This window comes from Clavelina lepadiformis, chromosome 4 (assembly GCF_947623445.1).
Source record: "Clavelina lepadiformis chromosome 4, kaClaLepa1.1, whole genome shotgun sequence".
Lineage (NCBI taxonomy): Eukaryota > Metazoa > Chordata > Ascidiacea > Aplousobranchia > Clavelinidae > Clavelina > Clavelina lepadiformis.
In genome coordinates, this window is record NC_135243.1 from 20,966,476 (window position 1) to 20,994,467 (window position 27,992).

At 35.8% G+C, this 27,992-nt stretch overlaps 1 protein-coding gene across 1 annotated transcript; it reads left to right on the forward strand.

The window, feature by feature from the left end:
* LOC143451250 (kelch-like protein 25) lies at window positions 1-27,158 on the forward strand. Its single transcript, XM_076951687.1, has 12 exons — window positions 1-165; window positions 260-380; window positions 535-688; window positions 799-1,010; window positions 1,218-1,364; window positions 1,467-1,545; window positions 2,757-2,854; window positions 10,474-10,678; window positions 19,539-19,682; window positions 19,828-19,989; window positions 24,287-24,440; window positions 26,602-27,158. Exons 1-12 carry the CDS (start codon window positions 80-82, stop codon window positions 26,720-26,722), a joined length of 1,683 nt encoding a protein of 560 aa, XP_076807802.1. The 5' UTR covers window positions 1-79; the 3' UTR covers window positions 26,723-27,158.
* Window positions 27,159-27,992: the final 834 nt, after the last annotated feature.

The following is a 27,992-nucleotide window of genomic DNA, read 5'->3' on the forward strand; positions in this document are numbered from 1 at the left end:
TCAAAAAAACCTTCCGCTTTGACTAGCCTTTGATATAACCCTAATTATATACAAATAGAAAGATATTTAGTTGAAAAACATGGTTTCTTTGGAAAAAATGATCACTACACAAGAAATAAGCCGCACACGAAAAGACGAGGGTGCTTTATTGGATTACGCAAACAGGTAACTGCGTATGTTTACTAAAAAACTTTAAAGCAAACTTAAGCCGGTCCGGACAAACATAACCAACTTGCTGCTTTAAATTTCTTCAAACTAGAAAAAGACAGGAAGATCGTTTCAACGACGTGAAAATCAAAGTGGAAAACGAAACCTTCCCTGCAAATAGAATGGTTTTATCTTGCTACTCAGACTATTTCGATAGAATGTTTCAAACAAATGTACGAGTTATACCAACTTTGTTTTCCTAACTAATTATTTTTCACTAAAACATTTGCATTCAAGTTTCATTTGCATTACTACAAACACATTCGGATGCAATTATATCGGTATTATACATCTATATGCTATATACAGTTGTATTAACAATAACAGATGATGGAGAGATATCAGGATGAAGTTGTAATGAACGAAATTACCAAAACATCAATGAAATTGATCATTGAGTTCATCTACACTGGAAATATTAAGATAAACAAAGGGAATGTTCGTGATCTGCTCTCTGCAGCTGATATGCTCTGTATTAATGGTGAACGTTTTGCAGCTGTTGAATTTGATGATTTTGTAGACAATGGTTTTTAAAAATTAACCATACATAATTTAAACTGAACAACTTGTAAATTTGTGTAGTTTTTTTAGATGTTAAAATATTTTGCGTTGAGTTTTTGGAAATGTCGATCACGATGGATACATGTTTTACCATCCTCTCCCTGGCTGATCTCTACAGAAGTGAGAAACTTCAAACGAGAGTGAAAAGTTTCCTTGAGGAAAATATCAATGATGTTGTTCTTTCTCAAGATTTTATGTCGCTGGATTTAAATAAAATGAAATCTGTTTTTACTGATAATCAGGTGAACATTTCTTGCTTTAAACATTTAAATAATACTGTACTATATAGTTTGCAAGTGTGATATTATGGCTAGAGTAAGCTGTAAATTGTGGTCAAACAGGTTATGAATTAAATAAACTATAGTATGACAAACAGACTGTTAAAAAGTTGCTACGGTTTCCAAAGTTTACTTAGCATCAGGTAAAAAATGAATTTCTAAAATGTTCAGGTTCCGGAACTTACACTTTACAAAGCTTACCTTGAATGGACAAAGCATGATGTTGAAAATCGTCGATGCCATTTCTCTGATCTTTTTGCAAAAGTATATTTACCGGCTATTTCCACTGAATATTTGGAAAACGAGATGTCAAATGAGGTCTGTGTACATTTATGCTGTCATCCTACTATGAAATCTTACAATTATTTTATGATCTTTTTTTGGTCAGCGTTGGTTTAACCATTTTGATTGTTACTTAAGAGTCTGGTGAGTGATGATTTCGGTTGTCTGAGAAAACATCATCATGAGATTCTTCGTCGTTCACGATTGGCAAAACAAGGTAAATTAAAAGGTTATATAAAAACAACAAATCATTTAAAACAGTATTTTATTTTTCTCTTTCAATATAAATTTTCTTGTTTTTTTTCAATGTTTTTACAACACCCCTTTAAGTCCTAAACACAAAGGTTAGCAGCGAACTTGAAACAGTTCCCAAAAATCCATAAACAAAACAACAAAATTGTAAAACCATTATCATCGAATTCTATATTACCTACTCTGGTGAAGTAGTTGTTCTTAATAAATAAAGTTAAAACCTTTGTGAAACCGCATTTAGTCCACAATTCTTCAGAAAGTTTGCCAACAATTATTCAAACACTTTTATGATTTGATTTCAAAAATGAAATCTTCAGCACTGTAGCAAAAAGTAATTCAACATGCATCTCCGCATAAATTTGAAATCCATGTTAAGAGCGACTAAAACCAAATCTAAAATATTTCGCTATTTTTTAATTTTCATTCAAACTTTTATGCTCAAACATTTTACACAACAAAAGAAACATTTCGTCATTATCGACAAATCATAAATTATGTACTGGTTTACACACAAGATCTACAGAATATTTTATTGTTTAAGGTCGGATATATGTTGTCAGATATAACGATAAAAACCTTTTGCGAAATCGAATTTGAGGATTTTAACAGACGATAAGATATTCATGACAGGTAGACTACTGTAACTAAAAGTTGATTTATTTAATAACTGCTGTAAAATATTTCCTGGCAAATCTGCTTTGAAAGTATTATCTGAGAATAATTTAACCCCGGTAAACTTTGATCGTGGTAAAGTTTCCAACTATTTTGCAGCTAAATGTTGCAGTTCTTTTTAGCGAACGCACAGTTCAGCAATGGAAGATGTTAGTGCTGCCAAGTGTGCAGATCATGTTGGCCGTAACATTAGCCTAAATAATAACTAACTTAGGCTAATTTAGAAACTGTACGTGAAATCATTTGTGGTCATAACTCATAACCTATACAAATGTCAGGTAAGGTAGCGGACTAGAATCTCTCTAAACGTCATTAAAAAAATGATAATTGTATGGCATGACATACATTGTATGGATAAACTTATGTTTCAAAATCATTATTATTTGCGTAAAATTTCACTTAAAACTTTCTTCATACACACAGCTAATATTATTAATGATAAACGTACTTCTCAGGTAGCTTCTTATCTATCAATTTACTCTAAATATTAAACTTACTTCTCAGGTGGCTCATCAAGGGTACTCAGCATCGGAGGGCGGAACACGATGCAAAACGTCTTTGAGGTTGTCAACGTTTCTGGATCTCCAACAAGAAATTATCCGGTAAAGTTTTCAACTACATATATTCCATAAGATCAGTTGTATTCTTATTTGCATGACGTGAATATTTCCACATAAACATAAACAAGATTAAACTTGATCAACTTAAGCACATACCTACGTAAAATGCAATCTTTTTTATTACAAAATTTGTTTTCGATATTCCACTTGCTGTAGTAGGCTCATTTACAAAATATTTTAAACGAAATATTTCGTTTTATTTTGGTTAAAAATGTTGCTCTGTTATTCTTTTTATCCTGTTTCATCCTGCGGTGTTTGGCAGCGTAATTAACCGACATCTAATACTTCAGGATGTTTTATAAAATGAATGTGTTGATCTGGCATAGGCCTATAATCTTTTTTTATTATATCGCTCTTATAGCTAAAAAAGGAAACAATATTTGTAGCTAAACTATTCTCAATCAAAACAACTCTACATTTCTAAATAAAAAACATAACTTGCACTTTCCGTAAACTGAAATGTCAGTATTTGTAAATCGCGATAGGAATGCATCTAAAAAGTGACAAAGAAAGTGACCAATTCTAAAACATTTGGAAATTAGTTAAAAAACTTTGCAGTCAAATCGCTCTAACCACCGACAAGACGGGTTAATATGACGCCATATGGCATTTTCAAAAATGTTGAAATCTTTTAGCATTTGTCGCAATCATTATCTGAAACATTTCATTGTTCGCTAACTATGGCATCGTTTTCTCGCTGTATGTGCTATAAGTTTAGTGAACGGAAGCGATGCTGGTATTACATTTGAACACACAAATTCAACTCAATTACACAACTATTTCGCTATACAGTAAATAAAGATGCACCATCAGCAACTTCTTTGTAACGCAAAACGAATTTCAAAAATACTTATAGCGACTAAACAGGTTGTTTTATTTGCAATTCTTATTTTTTGCCATAAACAAGCAAACTACAAATTTAACAATGAAATGATGTGCTCCTGACGTAAAAACCAAGCAAAGTACCGCCTGAAGTAAACAATGCTTGTTGCTTAAGCTGCTTTTTGTGTTTTGTTGTACAATAAAGTCCAGCGCAGTATGGGACAGATATCTACCAGCCCAACGTTTACTGCGGTTATGGGGTCGGGGCGCGCATAACTGTTGCAATGTGATTAGTGTGCGAGTACCCTCTTGACTTTTACTGCGGTTGCAGGGCAGGTATGATTTTAACAGCGTCTCACGGATTTTTGCGCTCGCAAGATCACATTTTTTACGAGTAGGCTAGTTACGTGTATTAAACAAAGATCGTTGCAATCTTTTTGTTTCATTAAAAGAGTAGTTTGTTTGCATATACATTATAGCTTTTATAAGGCTTTTGGACCGAACAAAATTGTCAGCAGTTTTTAAGTCTAATGTTCAAAGTAAAATAACTACCGATAAGCTTAGTGCAAAAGATTGTATTGCAATCATATATCTTCAAGTATAAGCTTCGCGTAAATTGTTGGCATCACGTCCATGGTGCCTAGTGAATTGTAGGGAGGTGATTGTTCAAGGCGTCTTGACGAACATGTTCAGAAAATTCGACAACTTCAAGAAACCTTTGTTGTGCATGTGATTTATCTTGGATGGTTCTCACAGTTGCAGGAAATAACGTACGGCGGCCGTATTCTTCGTATAGCAAAGCGTGCCCCTGCTTAAACCCTTCATGTGGCTCGTGATCAGAAAATGTTTGAAACGATAACACTTTTTAGGCTCAAGAGCCTGGATAACGAACTGCCTCCGGTAGTCTTCGGAATAACATCTTTTGCCCATCTAAAGTCAAAAAGGATCTGATGAAGGGCCAATAGTTCATGGGCTTGTCATCACATTTCTTCATTTCAATGCTGGGAATAGGGCGGACGTAATACTCCTGGACCCAGGACGTTGGGTCTAGCCTTAGACTTACTGTAGAAGCGCGTTACGGAAGAAAGCTCGTCTCAAAATTCTTCCTTTGCCGGTGTTTGTGACGTTTGTTCGCAAACATGCAGTTGAGACCCCGAAACTCCTTGCAGCCGTGTTGTGAGATGCAGGAAATCTTTATCGTAGTGGGACAGAACGCTTCCTAATTGCGTCACCAGACGTGGAGGCTGATTAACGGAAGTAGGTCCTTGACGCGAGACGTGCAACGAGTGCTAGTTATAACTGAGCTTGTAAAAGTAGTTCCAAAGCGTCAGCTTAACTGAAACGTCAGGTGACGAGGTCTGACCCGAAAACTGTTTTGTAGAAGCAGATTTAGAGCGCTCATCAAAGCTACCCACCGGAGAATAAGCGGCATGATCCTAGGCATCTTCTAGTGTCTGTCGCATCTAAATCTTAGTCTATTTCTTCTGGAGATCTTTGAAGAAATGGGTGATGACCTCGGTAGCAATGGTACAAGAACAGAGGTGACAAAGTCGTTGAAATGAAGCAACCGAAGTGCTGAGCCAGACAAGCAACGTCACAGTGACGACTAAGTGGCTCAAAAACCTGCGCTATTTGTTAGCGCGAGAAGTTGGCAAGGACCTGACCAATAATAAAAAGGGGTTTGCAAAGAAAGATGAATTATTAGAAAACGTCCACGATGACGACGCACACAGAGACAACGTACAGATGAAGAATGACAAACAAGCGTACTTTTAGAAAGCCTTGGCACACTTCAACTATCTCAAACCCAAAGTCAGAAAAAGCAAATTTCGATAACACAACCGCTCAAATTGAGGCCAAGTGATTTGACATCAGACTGGCTTAAAATTTATTACGTTTTGGTTTGACTAGAGCTTGAGCAGGGCTGGGGCTAAGCAGAACGTAACTAGCTTTCACAGCTTGGATATTACTCGCCCCTTGGGACCAGGCAACTCATAAAAGAACTATGTTTTAAACGTCAGCTGTCGCTTCTAGGGCCCGTTTAAACTCATGACTGAACACAGCCCAAATAGATTGTAAAACATAGAAACAAAACAAAGCGTCCTTAAATATGTTTTAAATCTAAGGGCACGCGAAACTCATTATTTTATGAACAATACGCACAATAGTAATTAATTACTTTAATGAAAAGTAGACCAAAATGTTAAAAGACGAAAGAACGATAATACCTTTAATTCAAACTAAACTTCAAAACAACATGAGAGTGAAAACGTTTTTCCACACTTAAACATCAATGTTTAAATTTTTAAACTTTCAAAATTAAGCAATGTGCAATTTTACACGATAAGTAATTCACAATTCTCAATCTCAATTCATCTTTGCCTACGTTAATGCTTCAAACCTAACCAGTTAACTTATACTTGCAACTTGCAAGAATGGGATCAAAGTACATTGCACGGTGCAATTTTAACAAGTACACTTTAATCATTTTTTTGTAGTTGCAATCCATCTTTATGTATTGTCAACCACTTGATTTAGACAAAAAATGAATAACAGTTCATTCTGCGATCATGACTCAGCACTACCGCAACACGCACTTACTGACCGATGAAGCGCGACCCTCTGGAACCACAATTTAGAATATTAGATGGTTATTGGGGCTGGCATAATACATCATGCACGTACAACGAAAAAACACCAGAAACAAATATGAAGGCCTTTTTAACTTGTATTAGAAACTAGCATATATGCAATGTTCGTTATGTACTTCAACAGACTATGACACTTCTATAACTTAATGACAAATCAATTCATCAACTTTGTGTTTAAACGTTTGTCCCTAAATACCGGTTTGCAACAGCTTTAGTTTCAACAATCCTCGATGTGTCTTTGTGGAAGTCGGTAATTTTCTAACGTTTTTTATTCATCATACGTTGTATGGGGCTGCAGCAAATCTCTTTAATTATGAAAGTGCCGATTAACAACTTGAATACACGAATAGAAACCTCAAAAATTAATTAATCTATCATGACCTTGGCTCAAAGGATCATTGTTTTTTCCGAAACTATTTAACTAGAATAACAACTATGTTAATTGAATGAGAAAAATTAAACTTCAATGTTTTTGTCCCGCTTCAAACTATTTCGCGACAACAGAAACAAATTACTTCAAGATACCTGTAAAAATTGAAATACCTGCTAAATATTATTACATCTAAAACTACTTTTATCCGACTTTCTATGACTACCATAGGTTTACTTACTTGATTCAAACGTCAATCTTCAATTGTGTTGATTTAATTTTCTGCTCAACAACGAGCTTCAAGTGCACTTCCGCTTAATCAAAGCATCTGCATATCTTGGTGTTCTGCCACGAACACAGAAAAAAGCCTGACAGAAAACAGTTAGCAGACGGAACGTTTTTTGAACGGTTTATAATTTTTATGTAGTTCTAAAATAAGTCTTTTGACGTAGGATATCTCTTACTATGATATACGTTGTCTACACACCTGCATACAAAATCCATCATTGGTTGAAGAAACAGTTATGGTTAAAGAACAGTACATGATGCCGACATGAACAACTTTGGCATTCCTTGCATTATGACATGTTGTTTTACTTGTTTCTGTATCCTTTATCGTTCAATTCTCTTGTAGTTATTTATTTGACGACACTTATGAGAAAACGTCTTTTATTTCTTTTTCGTTTTCTTGTTGCATAAAAGATCGGGCAATGTGTAATGTTCCTTTCAACGGATATCAAACGTTAATATAATTGAATTAAAAATAATGTTATGAATGATTATAATTTAATTTGTTGTAGGTCAATGGAACAATCCAGTTTGATACCAAACAACATTTCTTCTATTCGTCACAATGAGACTTTAATTCAAACACCTTCAGTACTAACGGTAAAACACCATAATACAATTTACTATTGGACCCACGTCGTGGTCGGCTTTTGCCCCGTTTTATTAATGACGTAACACGAACGAATAATCCTTTCTTTATTACATAAAACAATACTATATGATTGCACAGAAATGTAACGATTCGGAATTTACGCCTATTAGTAAGTGTTCAAATACCAGACGCTATACATTTGGTTTGTTTAATTATGCACAGGACAGCGACCACTATAAACCAAAAGTTACTTGAAACGATACTTGTAAAAGAAAACATATTTTATATTAACTTGCGAAATATTTTTAAATAAACTTAAGTAAACGACGACCATAATAAATTAGATTCGAAATTCAAGAATTATTAATAACTTATAATACATGCAGAGAGAAACAACCTTTGCGTATTTGTGACAAACAACTATAGATTGATTGTTACATTGCGCATTAAATGAACTTGTTGTTCGTCATGCAATCGACTTTGCTAAGTTAAGGCGACAAGTGAACACACAAGGCTCACTCTCTAAGTTATTTGGCAGATCGTGTCAGCATGCAGGACTGTATTGTGGTACGTCCTGACTGACTGACCACACTGTCCTGGTTACAATGTTTCATTTAAGACAAATTATGACGATCACTTTGGTTGACGACCTTGACCGATCGTTCTCAAACGGTCACACCCGATATGAACAGCGCAAAGCCCATGAACGAGTTGACGCAAAATATTAATTGCTACATACTTTAAAAAGAATGCAAACTCACTGCAGGTAAACCACGTCACAATAATCAGCACTTATTCACTAAACACTGTGAAGTAAAAATTACGAGAAACATGCGCGGATATACTGCATTGTCCACTGCCATACATCACAAAATTTAAAATGTGGTGTCTTCCTACTAATAAATATACGCAATTTAGTACAAACGCAGCGTAATCAAAACCTGAGAGATTAAGTCCTATAAAATACATTTTCTTCACCCAAGCAACACGTATTTTATAAATTGGAATAATTTGCCTAAACGTTTTGATAAAGCTCACCAAATTTAGCAAAAATGAGCTATCACTATATAGCAAATATATATGCAAACACGCCCTCGATAAGAAATTACACTCGCTTACTAAACGTTTTTCAAACAAGGTATTTAGTTATAATCGTCAATGTGCTTCATTTCACTTTCAAGCAAATACAAATTGTGACAACACATGAAACGAATATTGATCATAAAAGATTTAATGTAGTGTGCTAACTGGCAGTGTTGTAGGTGTTCTAAGTTGTTAATTATTTATTGCTTCATCGATTGTTCGCTAATTTGACTCCATTGATAGCGCATTCATTAACCCCTGATAGCCTATTTAAGCATCACAGTTCCAGAACCAAACTGTCAATGTCTTGAATAATTATTTATTATTGATTCTCAACGAAACGGTTGCTATTCTTCAGAACACAGAAAAAAGCTGCATTCGACAGATTGTAGATCAAAGACTGTCCAATATCAGACTCAACGCGTAGAGCGCTGTAGTATGAATGACGTAATACGGAAGTAATCAAAACCAGATCGCGTATACTAGGCACGGCCAAAATATAGTACAGAGCTTATTGTAAACACACCAAATAAAACACTAATAACGTTATAATATCATCAGACCTGCACGAGAATTCCGTCGGAATAAGGGCGAATTATAACAATTCGCACAATATATGCGTAAAAAGCATAATCATAAACGACAAAACATTCTCCAAAATGCAATCCGATACCGACACATACCATCTCAGTATAAACGCAATTTGATGTTCAAATCAATCTAAATTGAATTAGTTCCTCTTGTAACCAAATATTCTTGCTTTCGAATGCCAGGCTGTTTTCCCTAATTCACGGTGAACCGCGGCACCATCAGTAAAACCCAAGAAATGAACTCATTTTATTGAACAGCCTCCACGACCCAAAACCAAAACTGACCTTTTTCTAAATCACTCAACAAACGGCTTTTATAGGATATAAAAGGCAAGGTGCCAAACTATTGATAAGATAAAAGTGCGCAAAAGGTGAAGCAAACAACGGTAATTGCAAGTAATCAAGGCACTACAGAATTAACTCACAATAAAAGTGGTAAAATACAAAATATAAATAACAAGTGACATAATTTCGTTACAGTAAAACGTAACGTTACAGTAAAACATACTACACGACCCAAAACCAAAACCGACAACCTCAAATCACTTAACAAACGGCTTTTATAGGATACAAATGGCAAGGTGCCAAACTATTGATAAGATAAAAGTGCGCAAAACGTGAGATAAACAACGTAACAACGTAATAACAACCGTAATTGCAATTAATCAACTAAAACCAAAACACCGTGAAGTAATCAACGCACTGGAGAATTAACTCACCATAAAAGCGGTAAAATGCAAAATGCTATAAATAACAAGTGACGTAATTTCGTTACACTCTGACAAAATGAATGCATATAAATTTATAAAGAAAATTGTGACTCACAACGAGGGGCAATAGCATTCAAAACAAACAAATTTGTGGAATCTGTTTAGTTTTTTAACAATTTAAACCTTAAGCAAATTGATGTTTATCAAGAGTTGACAAAACCTCACCGAAAATTTGCTGAATTATTTAAATTGTTTTCTCATTTCTTGTCTTGTGACCTACAACAAAACATATTCCAATTCAATTATAATCATTCGTTGAACCATGTAGTTTTAACAAGCATTGGTAACCTCCATACGTGGTATATGTTGATGAGAAAAGAATATAACTTATCCTAAACTGTTAAATATTTATACGCCTAGACGTTGATTTTGTATATTTTATTATAAACAGTAAATAAACATTTTCACTAATGACGTATTTGGTTATGTCTTTAGGATTTGCCACAAAAGAAACATGCTCCATGCTGCACTGTCCTACATGGAAATGTGGTTTATGCGATCGGTGGAGCGACAGAAGTGAAGGATGATTCTATAACAAGCCAAGTCTGTCGTTTAGATATGAAGATGGATAACTTGGAATGGGAAGTTGTTGCTTCGATGAAAGTTCGAAGACGCGTCATGGGAGCAGCTGTTTTTAACGGTTTGTGATGTCAACAAATGTTTCAATTAGGCCTAAGGTGTGACGCTCCTTGGCAGCGAACAACCAGATCTGTATATTTATGAGTTACAAAAATATCAATTGGAGATGCGTAGACAACTAACACGACAACCATCTATTGTGTAAAAAAGTGGGCGCCATTTTGAAGTTCATAAAACACAAAAGTAACATGAGAAGAAAATTTAAAATATTGAAATCAAACCATCACGACAGGGAATATGACTCAGATTGACAATATTCATTTAAAACGGCTTACCCACAACACGTATGATTTTAAAATATACATGCCATCTTATAAATATGCATAAAACAAGCATATAGCAAACATAAATTTAATATTCTATCGACCATTATGTAATACTATAGGCCAAGTACCTTACAAGTCGATTTGTGAACTTAGATAAATGAATAGGAAAATTTAAAAGCTTACAAAACATGCAGTTTATTCCCAGGTTATGTCCTTTCGAAAAAGTTTTGTGACGACTTGCCCACTTATTCCTAACAGTTTAAGAAGCTTTTGTGATATGTCCTGCTACCTACGAGTTGTTTAACTATTTTAAACACTTTCCTACGAGCCATCGATAGAAGTTGTTTTACTGCAAACACAAGCAGGCAAGCAAGGATTACATGTGAGAACATGACACGCCTTTGATGATTAGCTTATAATCAAATTAAGAAAAGCGGTTTTTGACAACAAATATCTTTCTCCAGGTTAACCAGGTTATTCTCTTTGTTTGTTTTTGATGTGGTTGAAATTCTAAACTTGTTAAACGCGAAGAGTTTTTTTCTTTTGTCATTCGTGATTTTCTCCGAGATATCAGGCTCCATTGTTTGCGCCATGCTCGACATTAGTGGATATTTGAAGCATAAAAGCTTACACAACTGGCTTTGCTAACCGTGGGTAAAATCGCATGTGTGTCCATGCCTTATCAATCGCAGATTAAATGCTTGCGTACGCGAGGTTCACCCATTTTTTTAAATTAAATTTTTATGTCAAACTTTTCCAGCCAAACTTCCGTAACGACTGGCAGGTTGTAAAGGTATTTAAACGATGCATGGAACCTTCTACTGTGGCTTTGCTGGACAATGTGTTTGGTTCCGAATCAAATACAGGCCTGTCCTATATATTCGATTTGTAAAGGTTGTTTTTTGAAGAATGTGGATTGTCCTTCGATGGAAGATGCCGATTCTGTTCAGCGTAGTCCATTGTTGTCTTTGTTAGTTGAAGCTCGGCGGTTGTTCGCTTTGGTCTTGGGAGAAGTCGTTGCAAACGAAAGTCGGCTCTTTCCAGCTTCTACGTCACTCAGCATCGACATCAAAGTTTATTATTTTTAAAGACTCATCGCTCACCATGAAGCTTAGAAGACTTTAAACGAGTCCTTGGAATGTTGTTTAATTCTTCAGGGATGTGCAGGTCATGATTTGATGTACAGTATATTGGTTCCAATCTCTAACAGTCTTAACCATTCGTCTTATATAGGGTGGTTGAATTTGAGAGAGTTGACTTCAACGTGAATAAACGACGATATCTATACGCTTATAGTACGACAGTTCTTGGCCAATACTGGACAACTGTTTTCAGCTGCAGAGTACACGAGAACGAGATATGACGTGCGCAGTGTGTTTGGGTTCAATCCCCAACATGTGCCAGCAAGTTCAGAATGATATTATTTTTAGATTTAGTTTTCCCAGGGACTCGCTTTATATGTTATTGGTAAGTTAAGCTGTGGCCAAGAGTGATCCCGAGGTATCTGAGGTGTTGTTTCTCGTATCTTACTTGCCTTCCCTGGCCAAAAAGTTTAAGTTTTGTTTTGACGAAGTTGTTATTACAATGAAATGCAGCTTCATTGGTTATTGCGGTGTTGAAGCGTAGTCGCCAGTAAGATAAATCGTCCTTCATTACTTTCAGATTTTTGATGAGAATTTTATTGTGGCTATACAGGGTAATGTCTTGAGTTACAAGTGCAATTTTATAGTCATATGCAAAGTTTCTGGAGACAGATTCTGGCATGTCAATAACGTGGATGTTAAATAATATTGCGGCCACGACTGAGCACTGGAAAGCCGTCATTCAGGGATCTGACAAAGCTGATACGACCAAATAACCGGTTAATGAAACGTCTATTGCCCAGGATGGAAGAAAGTATTCGCACAGTTATCTGGAATTGATTTTGCGGCGTTTAGTAGCAGGCCATGTCTGCTGTTTCGTAATCTGACGAAAGGTCAAATGGGGCTATGCAAGTTCTAATGAGGCGTTGGTATTCTGCTTCGATGAAAGTGATGAGGACAAGTGTTCAGCGCAGCTCCCGTCTTCTTTGGCTTGTTCGACCTGTAGTGAAGTGTTCTACTAACGGGTTTAGTCTAGCAAGAAGTAGCTGCTCAAATAGATAATTGTGCACAGGAGAGAGATGAGACCGAATCTCACTACCAAATTATTTTCAAATCCTTCCAATTGTGATCGAATTTTTGAAATTGCCAAAATTATACAGAAAACACTTTTATTTAAACTGGTAAGGCATTTCTTTACAAAGCAAAACACAATCTAAGTTAAAAGGTGCCCAATAATGCTTATATCAAGATCATCAAATAATTTAATTAATATGAACACGGAAACATATTAGAATAGGAAAAAGATCATGTTCAATGATTTTATTCTGATAACGATTTAACATTCTTTATGACCTATACAGCAAAATCGCGCCCCGCCGTTCCCTCTAATACATAGTACAGTTTTGTTTATGTAAAACACAGTATTTCCTAATAGTGACCATAATAAATGCCCACTCTCAAGACACAGAAACATAACGCGAACACGGGATAACAACAAAATAGTATAAATCAACAAAACACAAAGAAATAAACGGTCCAGTAAGTAGCTGTTTGTGCCCAATTGTGATTTTGCGTTACAAGTTTGCAATCTCAAAGAAGTTGCTTTACTGTGATTTGAGATAACAGCCTACACCATCTGTTGCATGAAATGCAGATATTTATGCCGGGAACTATAGCTTCGTTAACGGCAAACCGTCATAATTATGTCACTCTTGAATGTTCATTAATTTAGATTAAAAAGAATATAAAGATTCTAACTCATACAATGTTTGCGATAAAAATAATAAGAACTTTATCATGTCGTCTCAAACGCACACGAGCGGGCAACTACTTAAACTTCCATGAAATAAACAATCAGTGTACGAAGATTCCGAAAATGCTCACATTCAACGAACAGCTTCCATTAAATGAAAAGCTATTTGCAACCGAACACTCAAACCGAACTCATTGGTGTCACAAATTTAAGATATGGGAATGGCCATGGGCGTAAGAAAATTAGTGACGTAAACAAAACGGTGCGGAATTCCTACTGTAATTGATGATTAAACTATGCGGCCAAAGGCAAAACAGATGAACTTACCAAAGCATGAACTACAGGGTGTGTTGAGTTTGTGCAACACAAAATAAAATATAAAATAGAGACGACAGAAAAACCACCACACATATATACGTATTCAACATAACAACCGGTAGACAAATTGAAACCAACGTGGCTAAAAAGTAATAAAAGCACGTGTTTGTTACACATGATTGCGGTCGTACCCTTGTCGAAATAATACCAGGGTTTGTGCACACGCATATTGACAATGACATTATTCTGGTGTTCTGCTAAATTTCTTCCGGGCATTGTGACGTAAAAATGTAACATGACTACGCTCAACTTTTCAGATCAGAAATCCAGTATTCCCGGTGAACTTGTATATATTATTTGTAAGTTAAGTTTCTAACCTTGTAAGTGTTACGTAAAACGTAGATGTCTATAAAGCCAGGTCTGTAGCTCCTTTCACGGCGAACCGCCACATCAGAGTCACACTTGAGTGTTGGTCAGAAATTAAATTTAAAAACTGCACAAAATAGACGTCGACTTAACTTTACAATTTAGAATAAGATCACTGTAAAAGCATAGAGTATAGAAAACGCCCTGTCACCATCACACACTAACCGATGTACTCTGAACATTTTAAGATGAAACTCGACGAGGAATTTGGTAATTAGCGGGTTGAGCCGGTGGCACCACTGGTGCGCGCTACAAATGCGACAAGAACAAATTTCAATATTTTTAAATTCCAATGCTGTTAAACTAAAACGAAACACAAAACTTAAAACAACAAATACAAACGCAAAACAAGCAAATTATATTAATAAACAAACCTTTATGAGTACAGAGAAGAACTAAAAACAAACAAACCAATCCATAAACCAAATAACACAAATGCGCAAACGGTAACTCAAAGGTGCCAAAATGCAAACAAGTGCTCAAATGCAGACTACATATAGCAACAAGAATTAATGAAATGTACAGTCACAATGGTTATATAAGCTTTCTCTGAATCCCAGGGAAGTCCCCGAGATTTTCCAGCAGAAAACTTAGGCTGAGTCATGACAAAAATCAACGTCACAATGCCCGGCACTACTTTGACATGACATCGGCCGAACGAAGGTACAACTATAAAAGAGATGAAAAATTTGAAAGAATACTTTTTACTAAACGCGGTATTATTTTTATTAATTGTTACATGAGGATTGATGATATGATCAGCAAAATTCATTTATACGATTAAGATTACCTTATTTTATGATTGTAAGCGAGCTTAGAGTTCGCACATCTGCACAAACCAGCCTTATGAAATCGGTAATATTTAGTAAGCAGGCAGGACCGTTTTTTCCGCCTTAAAAATTTGAACGTGCAAAGAGTTTCAGATTTCTTTTATACATTTATGTCTTTTACATTTTAGCTCCTCTTTATGAGCACTTTTTGTCTACAACAGTTATGGATGCAACAGAAATTACCAGGAAGTATGATTTTTGCAGAGTCGTTTCAAAGGAATTGAAATTATATAAATGTTGTGCATTGATGCAAATTTTGGCGTCATGACGTATGATAAACTCGAATTTAAAGTTACGGCAGCATCCTGCAGTTCGATACTGCTTACGTAACTAAGCAAAACACTGGTTTATGCGGACAGTTAAAGACTTTTGGAAAATAACTTGCTCTGTTATCAACGGTCTTATAAATTTGAGGCAGGTGCTTGATAAATTCCTAAAGTGAGCAACAAGAAGTAATGTCAAGTATAACGTCTTTATAAATGACTACGTAACAGGTATAAAGCAGAAAAACCTTTAATGCAAAACTTATCGAGACTCAGCGCGCACAAAAAAAGCTTTTTTAGAACCAGCGTCCAGCGTTTAATAATGCAATGTGCGCATATCCCACAGCAAGTTGCCTCGATACAATAAAGCACAGAGTTACAGAGGTTTTAGCAAATGAACTAAAAAAGAGTGAAACGGGTAATTGTATGCTGTAGAATCTACAGTACAGTACTGTAGTTAATAGCGTGGAGACAAGTATATCTCTTTCAAGTTGCAATTGTTGATGTAGGCGCGAGACACGCTCAAGCTCAGATTGTGGTATGTCGCGGGACGTATCAGTCGTAACTCTAGCCTTAACCAATGTATTCAAAAACATGCGGACAAAGTTTTAACACCTGGAACGTCACTTACACCACCAAGACAAGTCAGTTCCACAAGAGATAGAGGCAAAATCGGCAAATATAAAATACACCGTCAGTGAAAACAACAGCCATCGTAGTTGTATCCAACTGCAAGCTGTTGTTGTTTCCCTGATGAAAATAAAACTCGAAGCGAGACAAAAAGTAAGATGTCGGTAATAAATCAACTGCAAAGTTTTAATCGGACCTTCGACAATACTTCAGGGACCCAAAAGTCTGATGAATATCCTATTATGTCCGGGTAGCTAAACTGTAATCAAATTCACATCAATCACAATAATATAAGCTCTGTCTGAAAATCTGAAAATTACTACGAAGCTAACGTTACGCTATTCGCTATCGTGTCTTTAAAAAGTAGTTAGCCAACTACTTCCAAGTTTTGCTTAGTTGTTTATAATTCTCCAAGTTTCTTTAATATTCTGTCAATTGTGGTCAAAACAGTTCTACGAATCATGTTTGGTTTTTGTATTTTCTCTTTTTCTTTCTTGCGGTCAGCCAGAGCCATCTTTATTTCTCCTGTGTTTGTCTGGTAATGCAGTCATTGTACAGGCAAAATCATATTGACAAGATATAAGCCTAGTTTTTCCAAAGAAAACTTACCCCGTCATTGACTTTTAAGCATGTTTAAAAGCATATTCAAATAGACACTTGGAAATAACGAGCTCATCAACTTTACATCACCTCGTCATTATAGAAATTCACAAATTGAGACATACAAAGTCATCATTCGGAAAACTCCTACGTCAAGGAAACTTTCATTAGCTCAGTGGCAATTAGTACTTCGAGAACCTTTGCGTTCTATCAGGTCACTTCTCTGCACTGCATCAAACGTAACACCGCAATAAAGATTTTCTCTTTTGACAAACGATCTACTTTGGGCTTTTGCTGCTGTTGTGGCTAATAGCTCCAAACAAAGTTTGTCTTCGAAATTTCTTGTAAAACGGCAAGTACGACATCTTAGTAGAAGATCGAGGTCGAATTGACAAATACAAATGCAACGTATGTTGGATTGACATGTTCTGATCGACATCCAACCGATGTTCTGATGGACATGATTTAACAGTGTCCTTGAACGACCTTTCATCATGTCCTCAAAAGTAGCAAACAATAAGGACAATACAGTCATCGAAAATATCTGCTGCAACACTAAAAACTCGGTGTTGACGCTGGCCACGGTGAACTGGACGTAACATGGCGTAATGTGACATGTACTCATCATCGGTATAACCTTGTAGTTAGCACCTCCAAATCGCATATAAGATGGCGGAGCCAATAGACTCTTTCCTGATTAACGCAAAAAAATCTTCGGAGATAACTGTAACGAAAGCACCGGTTCCACCAATGGAAAACTTATCTTCAATGTTAATATTAGCGCACTTAAATAAAGCACTTTGTACTTCATACACGTGTTTGATTACAGTGGCTTCGGCGGTCCCAACTTCCGGTAACATTTATCTGACGGCGTGCAGGCGACTTTAGGGACGAACGTTGCGGCCAGCATTGAAAACGCCCCAAACAGTGTCGACTCTGTCTTTTTGTTCTTCATAGAATCCAACTCTGCACGAAGCTCTGTTACCTCTGAACGTAGTTCACTCACTAAACTTCATAGTTCGCTGGTCTCGGGCAAGCCATCAACAGAGGACAGACGGCTCAATTCATACCACGTCTTTGCTTCAGTTTGAAGCAAACAACACTTTCTTTGCAGCCTCTAACTTTGAGCTTTTCCTCCACACTTTCTCGTTGGATCATACAAGTTAACTCACGATTTCTTAACACTTCCATTAGAGCAGTACAAAGAATGTCGTTTTTACGTCAAAGTTTAAAGCGTTCGGGAAAGGGAGACAGGAAAGGGAGGTAATAAAACTCCTTACCGTTTCACCATAAACGTGGATGCGATTAAAAACATCTTGTCAAATAACATGGAGAGACATTGGACATGCAGCCTGTTCTTTCGCCTTAGATATAAGCTCGTTGTAGGCCAGATCATACAAACAATCTCTTCCGTCTTCCATGTCGAAAAAAAGAGTCGACGGTAAGCTTGATAGAAAAACGTAACAAAAAGTTCTTTGTTGCGTCAGAGGCATCCAAGCAAGATCAGAATGATTCGAACTCCTTTACAAACAAGTTAAAATCGGAACCAACCTGGTACCTTGGTGATGGAAACATAAAATTTATTTTAAAGTTGTCACAGGAACGGATAAAACAAAAGCTTCTAAAATCTTCTTCAGACAGACAGGGTCCTGCCGTGCTGACCAATTTGTTTGGTTTAGCTAGGTTTTGTAGACCCTGTCTGTTTCCGAACACACAACGACTCGGATAAAATAAGTAAATAATATATTAAAAGCACCAGATTAAACAAATCGCCGCTTTCCACAACACCATAGGTGGAGCGATCAGCTTAATCGGTTGCGCAAGGATTTGATACTTTGGCATTCTTCGGAAATTACGATTTAAAAAAAAAACGAGGGAAAGCCTGAAGCGCAAAACGCCTCATAACTACCAAGTCAGTTTACCAGAAGACTTTCGGTAATTTTGTCAGAAACCGTTTGTTTGTTTACTCACATTGTCTTCATTGTATCATATGCCGTATTTCTGTCTGTAGTACGTGCATCTTTCCTTCGTGCTATAGACTGCGTGGTCTGTATTGTAACAGACGAGCTTTCTTCCGAGCTGTAAAATTATATTATTTTATTTACTTTATTCTTCTTGTTGATTTCATGCACTCTACATATGATTTACGCTTAATATATCTAAGTTACATGTTGCAGTATAGTACATTACTCTTACAATCACTTGCGCGATGTACATCAGTAACAATTGAAAATGAGTGAATAATAATAAGCGAGGAAAATAATTTTTTAAAGCTCAGCCAGTTTTAAGTAACCTTGCAAAAACTTTCTAAATTACATTACAGTCGAGATATACCTGTCGGAATATGCCGCGCTATCAATGACACTTTCCTGTACATGATACATTTCATGATGTTTTCATGTGTTTTTGTAGCATAAAGAGATTGTATAAGTCGGCTTTGATTGAATGTTAAAAATTTCTTCCTTAAAACTGATCCATGCTTTAATCCTAAACCGGAGTCATACAACATTTAACTAAAATACACAAATTAACACAAATTTACCCAGGAATGACGGAAAAACTGGAAAAGCTTTATTCTTGTGCTACTGCTTTTTGCGTATAGTATATGGGATTATCCTGCTATAGACTATATATAGATATACAATGTAATAACGCGTTTCTTTTAAAACAATATTTATCAAACTTTTCTACAGAAACAATATTCGTTGTTGGAGGATTGAATGAAAATGGAGACCAGTTATCATCTGGTGAATATTATACATCAACATTTAATAGATGGGCAGATATTTCACCGATGAAACAACCGAGGAGTGGAAATGCAGCTGTTTCATGTCGAGGTGATAATTTAAAATTTGTGAGATTTCACAGTTTTGTTTTAGTACTTAATTTGATCACTTTACGTTTTTGAATTAAACTCGACTATTTCTAACAATTTTAGCAGTTATCGAAATATATTAACTTTATGTTTCTTTTTATGTCCAGGATATATTTATTCGTTGGGAGGCTACGGAAGCAACAAATATCTAAGTTCAGTTGAACGTTTCCACCCCGGAAATGACGTGTGGGATGACGTTCCATCCATGAAAGTACCTCGAAATTGGTTGGCTGCAGTTGCTCTTAATGACACTCACATATATGCAATAGGTAATAGATTATATTATGAGTTATACGTTGTAATAGATATTTAAAAGGAGAACTTTGTTCTAATTTTGATAACAATTAAGGCTTTGTTTGAAGTGAAGAGCTGTGTAAGTTTTTTATTTGACGTCATAGGTAAAACTCATGCACACATGAGTAAAATCATAGCCTATTCAAATAGTAAAGATTTTACCGAAGTAGAACATGTACAATGTCAGAGTAACAACGGTTTTCCTGTATTTAAGCATCACGCGTTTAATATTTAAAACAAGCCATCAACTCTAAAACAGAGATGGACAACCTTTTGAGCGATTGACTCAAAGCAAGTCGATGGGCTGCGATCGACCTGTGCTCCGTTAAACGCTGTTAATTCAATGCAGTAGATAGACATCTGCGATTTATTAAGTGAGTGTGTCAGTGATAAATCGCTTTCTAACGGTGGGGTCCGGTCAATCGAGCCTCCAAAATTTTCACACAAAGTACAATTCGACACTGGGCAGATTATAACTTTCTTCGATCTTTGCTTAACCTCCAAGGGACCTTGTTAGGGGCGAAAAAACGGTTTAACATCTATTCATCTCAAACAATTTTTCAAAAGAAGCGTCAAAAACTTCGTGTACGTGTGCGGCATGAGCATTAAAAAATGCTTGAGTGCTTGACGAAAATGTTGAACTTATTTTGATTACTTCACGTAGGTTTCGTCAATCTTGATCATTAAAACATTTCTGACACGACAAACATTCCTCCTTTAAACTGTGCAATCGCTTGTCTCTGAACTGCGGGTTGCGGTGATAAGTTAATAATAAAATTTGAACGTATACCAACCTGATTTCTACCATCAAAGCAAAACCAGCAAGCATTGTTAGATTTCTTTGCAAACATACGACACAATTGATTTATGACGTCACTATGACAAGTTCAAATTAGTCGAAGCTGAGTCAGCAGTGAAAGCAAGTGACATAAACGTCATATCAAATGACGTTAGATCTTGCTCAGTGATTGCAGTTATACTTTACTACAAAAACTTTGTGAAATTATTGCTTGCTAATAGTTGTGTCATTTTAGGTATTTATAATTAATATATAGATAGATGTTAAATATACACATCACACAACACATAGGTTAAATGCGTCACAGTTAAAACCTTACAACGATTATGGTAACTACGTAAGAACTATCGGTCGATTAAAAATATTTAAACCAAAAAACAGTGAGAGCACGAGGCCGCTTTACCATCCCTTCAATGAAAACTCGCGATCTACAGTTGTGGCCAAAAGTTTAGGAATACTCCTAAAAAATTTTAATCAGACAAGAAATACCATATTTACTCAGTACTGAGCTCAACAACGTTGTGTGTTATGTGAATGTAGCAAACAACAAATGATTTTAAATATAAATCATGCTTGTTTGAACCAGAATTTTCCGAAACGTTAGTATTTTGTTGGTCCGCCATTAGATTTCATTACATCCTCCAAACATTTTGGCATGCTCTCCACAAGACTTTGGCAGTATTCAGCTGGTAATTAATTCACGTACCCAAACTTCTTTAATTGCTTTTTCCAGTTCCTTAGCGCTAGTTGGCTGTTTCTCCAAAACTTTGTCCTTCATAATAGTCCACTAGTTTTCTATTGGGTTCAAATCTTGATTGTTTCCAGGCCAGTCCAGGACTTGGATTTTTTTCAACTTCAAGAACTGGGTTACGATCTTGGAGCGATGACATGGTGCTCCATCGTGCCTGAAAATCGTGCAATTATGAATGGCCATGTGTAGCTCCAACTTGTCTTTCAACCTATTTCTAGCTGTTCCTGATGGAAGGAAAAACAATCCAGCCGTTTTGTTTAGTGATATTCCCCCCCAAATCATGATACTAGGGAGGTGTTTCATAGATTGTGTGATGTACCGTTCATGAAATCGCTTTCCAGGCGGTCGACGGACATACCGCTTGCGTGTAGTGAACTGTTGTACCCTAGATTCATCCGCAAAAAGCACCTGTTGCCACTGTTGGATAGTCCATTTTGGGTGTTTCTTGGCAAAGGCCAAACGCTTGACTTTCATGGCTGGGCTGGGCTGTAAGTCTAGTTTTTTTTAGCTGGTTTATGGGGTTTTAAACTAAAATTATCCACCAAACGTGGACAGACAGTTTTGCGACTGATATCAGAATCTTTAGCAACACTTAGAACTTATTGGAGAACTTATTGGAGACCGAACTGCTATCCTCCTTATGACGTGGTGGTCCCTTTGCGTGATTGTTCGTGGTCGACCAGACCTTTCGGCATCTGTATAAGTCCCCGTTTTCTTAAATTTCACGACTGCATCAAGAACTGCATTCTGGCTACACCTTATTCGTTCACTAATTAACCGTTCAGAGTATCCTTCTTCGTGAAGAACCACAATTTGAACACGCTGAACATCAGAAAGAGAGGATTTTCTACCCATTTTCGAGATGGTACAAACACTCAAAACCAAGATGAATTCAGTCATAAACATATGTTTAGTGCTTGATGGGCCCTTTGAAAGTGACTGACATAGCCTGACAGAAGAATGATGTAATATGGTGCAATACATTTGCTTTATGATGTAATACTTGAACTCACAAGTAAAAATGCGACTTTCTGCATAGTGGTCCTAAACTTTCGGCCACAACTGTACTAACAAAAAGCTCGAAATAGACTAATTGACCATCCTTTGCTATACAATTTTATTCTTCCCCGACATACCAAACAAGCATAAACGTTCCATCAAATCTTCATCATAGATTAAAACAGCTTGTGGTATGGCTATTATACAACGTGGGCGAAATCTCAGTTAACAAGCCAATGAATGCCTGACCACCCCAGCTTCACTATAAAAGTCCTGGATTCATCGTATTTTGTTGATTTAACAAGTCATACAACAAATACCATGCAGTGGTGACAACGACTTTTATTTAAGTTAAACGCTGACTATATAGATTCGGAGGTGACATTTGTTCGTCTTGAGAGCAAAGATAGCACGAGATTGACTTCACAATAACGAAGCGTTGACAATAATAAGAAAAAAAGTCAAAACACTCTAAACCAGGGATGTCCAACCTTTTATTATAGTGGGCCGCATTGTCACTTGAAATAATTGAATGGGCCGCAAAACCTATTAAATTTCAAGAAAAATGGGTACATGAAGTACATACTTTTGTAGTGAAAATGACTAGCGGGCCGCACAAAAATCTCAGGCGGGCCGCACTGTGGCCCGCGGGCCGCAGGTTGGACATCCCTGCTCTAAACCTATAGGTTGGCAATTGGATTGCTTATCAAGGGCATTGTGCTGAGGTAGAAACAAACGATAAACTGGTTACAGGCAATAGACGGTCAAGTTGTAGGATACGCGATTAGAAAACTGCCAGACAAATAATATGCTGTGAAACGCGTCCGCGCATTCTCCTCTCTTCTGTTGATGACATTTTATCCAGTCATTTTGCTCGAATGAATGATGTAAATTTAAAGATATGCATTGAAGTATTAAAACTTGTAAAAAATCACTATTTTGCACAAAACGTACCTTTTATTACATTATATTTATGTCACAGATTTAGATATAAAAGACTTTTGGGATTAACTCGTAAATGTTTGATCAATCTAAAACGTAAAAGTTTCTAAAGCAACGTTACGTGGCGGTTTTCACTCGATATATGAATAATATCGAGAATTCATGTTTAAAACGATTGTTTTGCTTTTCTGTGTTTTTGGCATCATTGAATAGGTTGAACTTGGCCATTTTGACGCTTATACAGTGATATTTGCGAGGTTGTTAGAAACGTTGACAGTTCGTCAAATATTTTCTAAAAATATTTCTCGATTGTCTGGAAGAAGTCCATGACTTGGCGTAGGTTTCGTAAGCATTAAATAACTTTCGTTGCGCAAAGAAACATCATGCAAGTGGTTATAAACTTGTCGTAACTCAAAGTGATCATAACAAAAAAGAATATCAACTAAATACTCGCTATGATTGTTTCAGTGAATAAACTTTAACGTTAAACGTTTCCGGTATAACCAAAAAGTTTTAAGAATTTGCAACTTTTAATTATAGTGATTGTGAGATTTTTAATTTAATTTCAACGATTAATAGCTTTTGCTTAATCTTACCGGCTTGAGAAAAAGACAAAATCATGGCTGTTGTACCGTTTATCCTGTAATTGCGCTTGCGATTTTATGCTTTATATATCGGCATTCCAATGAAAATGTTCTAGTTAGAATCTGAGGGTTTTATCTAATAGTTCTCTACGTTAACTTTGGAAAATGTAACAGTTGATTAATTATTTCCCCTTCAGGTGGTCTAGCAGGTGAGGAAGACGCAACACTTCAAAAAAGTGTAGAAAGATATGACGTAACTACCAACAAATGGAGCGATGTTGGTGAGATGAATGTGGAACGAAGTTCACACGCAGCTTGTGTCTTGCAGGGAAAGATTTATGTTGTTGGAGGGTGAGTCGTTCGTTATTTTGTTGCTGTTGTTTTAAGCAGCTTGAGTTTGAACGACACATTAAACAAAATATATCTGCTGTTAAAATCATTACAACAATAGCAAGAACTGATCCATTGTATCTAAGCTTACATATTAGTTTTCAACTTTATTCAGATTTTTATATTTTTATTTTACAAAAACTATATAGCAAATTCCGTCGTGTTTAAGCAATGAACTTATCATAACCATGCACAACGCTGCAGAAAGCAATCTCAAACACCGCATTACGGTCTACTAACTAACTAAATAATTAGATACAAACGTCATAATAGTTTAAAAGCAATTGCACTTAAGTTTTGAGTTCAGTTGAACAATTTATTTTTTATTGATAACTTTAACCAAGCGTTCATTAAGCCAAGCTTGATTTGCAACAATACAATGCAAGGTTGGTTACCAAGTTTTTGGGGATGCTTTTCCTATATAAGTAGCTAGTTTTAGATGAGTCATGTTTTTAACTAGTGCTGACTAACTATCTACTTGAATCGGGCATGTATACTATACGGGATCACGAGAAGTGACCGTGAACAAACTCACTGGCGACAACTGGTAGTGGACAACTGACCGGCAACAAATTGGCTGGCGATCAAATTAACCGTGATGTAAATTGGCCGGCGATCAAATTAACCGTCGATAAATTGGCCGTCAAAAGGTCAAAATTCTAATTCACTATCTAGTCGCTATCTAGTCACTATCCAATTTAGTATGTGTATTGCAGTCAAGGTTGCCACTCGTAGAGTTTTTTGGCCCCTTGTAGGGTGTAGGGTGACCCTACGGGTTTTTCACCTTTATTCATAAATTTCCTATTGTTACATGCATTTTCCCGGTCTAGACGAGTTGTTTGATGAGATTATGAAACAATGCATTGTAGCCTATCTCATGTTGTAACAATGGACTCATTGCAATAACAATGGATAACAACAAATTTTAGTGCCCTTATTATGTAGTGTCATATGTGTTTTGCAGTGAACGTCTTTTAATGTTGTTACTCGTATTTCTCGTATTTCCGGAAATATTTCTGTTAATTTCAATAAATGTTTCAATGTGTATTGAAATAAAAAAAATTTTGTTAAAAACAAAGGAAATAGTTACAAACAAATATTTACTTTACATATCATATACTACCATCAACTTAAACACAATAATTCAGCACTTGCTCGGTCAATTTACCTCCCGGTCAATTTTCATTCCGGTAAGTCTGTTCCCGGTTAGTTTGTTTGCGGTCAATTTACGTCACGTTCAGTTGTCCCCGGTGAGTTTGTTCGCGGTCTTTTTCCCGCGGTCAGATGTCGTGGAACCATACTATGCAAACATAGAAATCATGAAATTAATTTATTGTTTCAACGCGAAGCTTAAAAACTCCCGATTTTGATGACTTAACTGCTTTCTGGGGTCGCAATTATCAAAAATGTAATCTCTGGTGGATGATCTCAAAAACAAACAGGGCAGTTTATATGAAATAACTTTAAAAAGTAACATCATGAGTATTTATTTTTGTGATAATTTACAAAAATAGATTTTTTGCAATATCTAAAACAAGTGAGATTTTGTATTAATACAGAAATATTAAAAACAAGTGAAATTTCGGATCTTGGTTCTTAAATTACTTAACTCTAAAAACATTTATTGCGTCGTTCGAAAATCATTGTTCGTCTGTGTGATTAATAAAATCACGATTAAAGCTACAAACAAGGAAAATACTAAACTAAACTATGACTATTGCGTAACACAGTTTGCAGTATTGCTGAAATATTTTGCACAGTTTTTAAGCAACAGTTGATTTTAACGTGATGATGATATTTTCCTTTTTTTGGACTTACAGGTAATAAATATATAAACCAAACCAAACCACGAAAAATCATTGGTTGGAATAACATTATGTATAGATCACTTGCATTTCACGTTGATATGTCGATTAATTATTATTGATTACTTTGCTTTGAAACGATGAGAAATAAGTTTTTAAATAATTCTGAGATTGCGAGCGAAATTTACGTCCTCGAAGTCGACAAAAGCACTGAGAGTTATACAAAATATCGAGTTGCAGTCAAATTATTTTCTGTTGTTTTGAATTTATGGTTAAGCTGATTAAATTAACAAGCTTTCATTTAATCACATTTTTAGAGTAGACAAGAATAAGTATGCTGTGAAATCAATTGAATGCTACGACCCTACCACCAATAAATGGACCATTGTTGGTGAAACATATGAGAGATTGTTATTTCATGCTCTTGTTGCTATTTAATTGTTCAGGTCACTTTCGACCATCAATATAATTTTACTGTAGCGTTTCGGTGTATAAAAATCTACAAATTTATTTGGGATAGCCTACATTTTAAAACCTTTGCTTTCAAAGAAACGTCAGATATTATGTTGATATTAGTGAAGTAAAATTAGTTATTTTGATGATGTTAAACGTGAGTATTATGTTGTTGGGTTCGTCAAACCGAAATGTAAAAACTGCATGAAACACATTTAGCTAATTTTTTTAGCCTTTTTAAATTAATGACAAATTTGTTTGATTATATAACCGGTATCATCTGGAGTTGTTAATAGCTTGTGTAGTTCTCGATATTATAAACAAATGATTTCAAGTGAAATATTTACGTTCATTTGCCTAATAATATTGTGGATATAATTGCGTTTGATTCTGATAAAAACCTGCATAAAAAGTTTAATGCTTTTGATATCTAAATTTGTGTTCGAATTTTACTAAGACGTTAACGTTGTCAGAAGGCACCAGCCTGAGCAGACAACTGCGTACAAATGTGAGATGCCAAGAAGTAGAAAAACAAGGATGTGATTAAATGAAAGCATTGGCATAATTTAGCCACAAGTGATACAGTCGGAAAACAATCATTTTTTTGTAAAAAGGACATCGCAGTAAGAAATTTTTCAGCGCAAGACTAAAGGTGACTGGATAATAAATACGGTGTATAACTTATAGTTCCGAGGTATGTAGTCAATGTCAGAAGCTTTGGAATTTAAACTAACGTAATTGAGCTAATTATCACATTGTATGTAATTTAATCTTTTCAGATCCAGGATTCACAACCAATTTATTTTTTAGTTTTACATAACAACGCCTGGCTTTTATCTATAAAATACAACAATGCAAATAGGATAGAAAAGTTGCCAGTCTTGTACAATTAAAAATAAATCAAAGAAGTAAGAAAAGAAAAAAGAGATTGCAAAAATGGTGTAGGGCAGGAATGTCCAACCTGCGGTCCGCCTGAGATTTTTGTGTGGCCCGCTAGTCATTTTCAATCCAAAAGTAGTATTTTCAACTTTGAATCTTAGCCTAATTAAAATGTACCAGTCTGCTTTTAGGGGCACAGTAATAGTATAGTACGGTAGCAACAGGATTTTTATATAACTATAAGACTCGAAGCACATTCAAGCAGCACTCGAATTAAAAGAATTAAAGCAATTAAAGCAGAATTACATTCAGGTAATGAATTCAACAAAGTAGTTAATTTGTCCAGAAAATTATTTTACGTGTGGGGCAGCACATA

What these genes read in the sequence shown, in the direction of transcription:
- LOC143451250 (XM_076951687.1), top strand. Translation starts at nt 80, where the DNA reads ATGGTTTCTTTGGAAAAAATGATCACTACACAAGAAATAAGCCGCACA. An exon ending in TGATATGCTCTGTATTAATG is followed by an intron (nt 689 to 798) that starts GTGAACGTTTTG and finishes TAGTTTTTTTAG; the next exon opens with ATGTTAAAATATTTTGCGTT. An exon ending in CTCCAACAAGAAATTATCCG is followed by an intron (nt 2,855 to 10,473) that starts GTAAAGTTTTCA and finishes TTATGTCTTTAG; the next exon opens with GATTTGCCACAAAAGAAACA.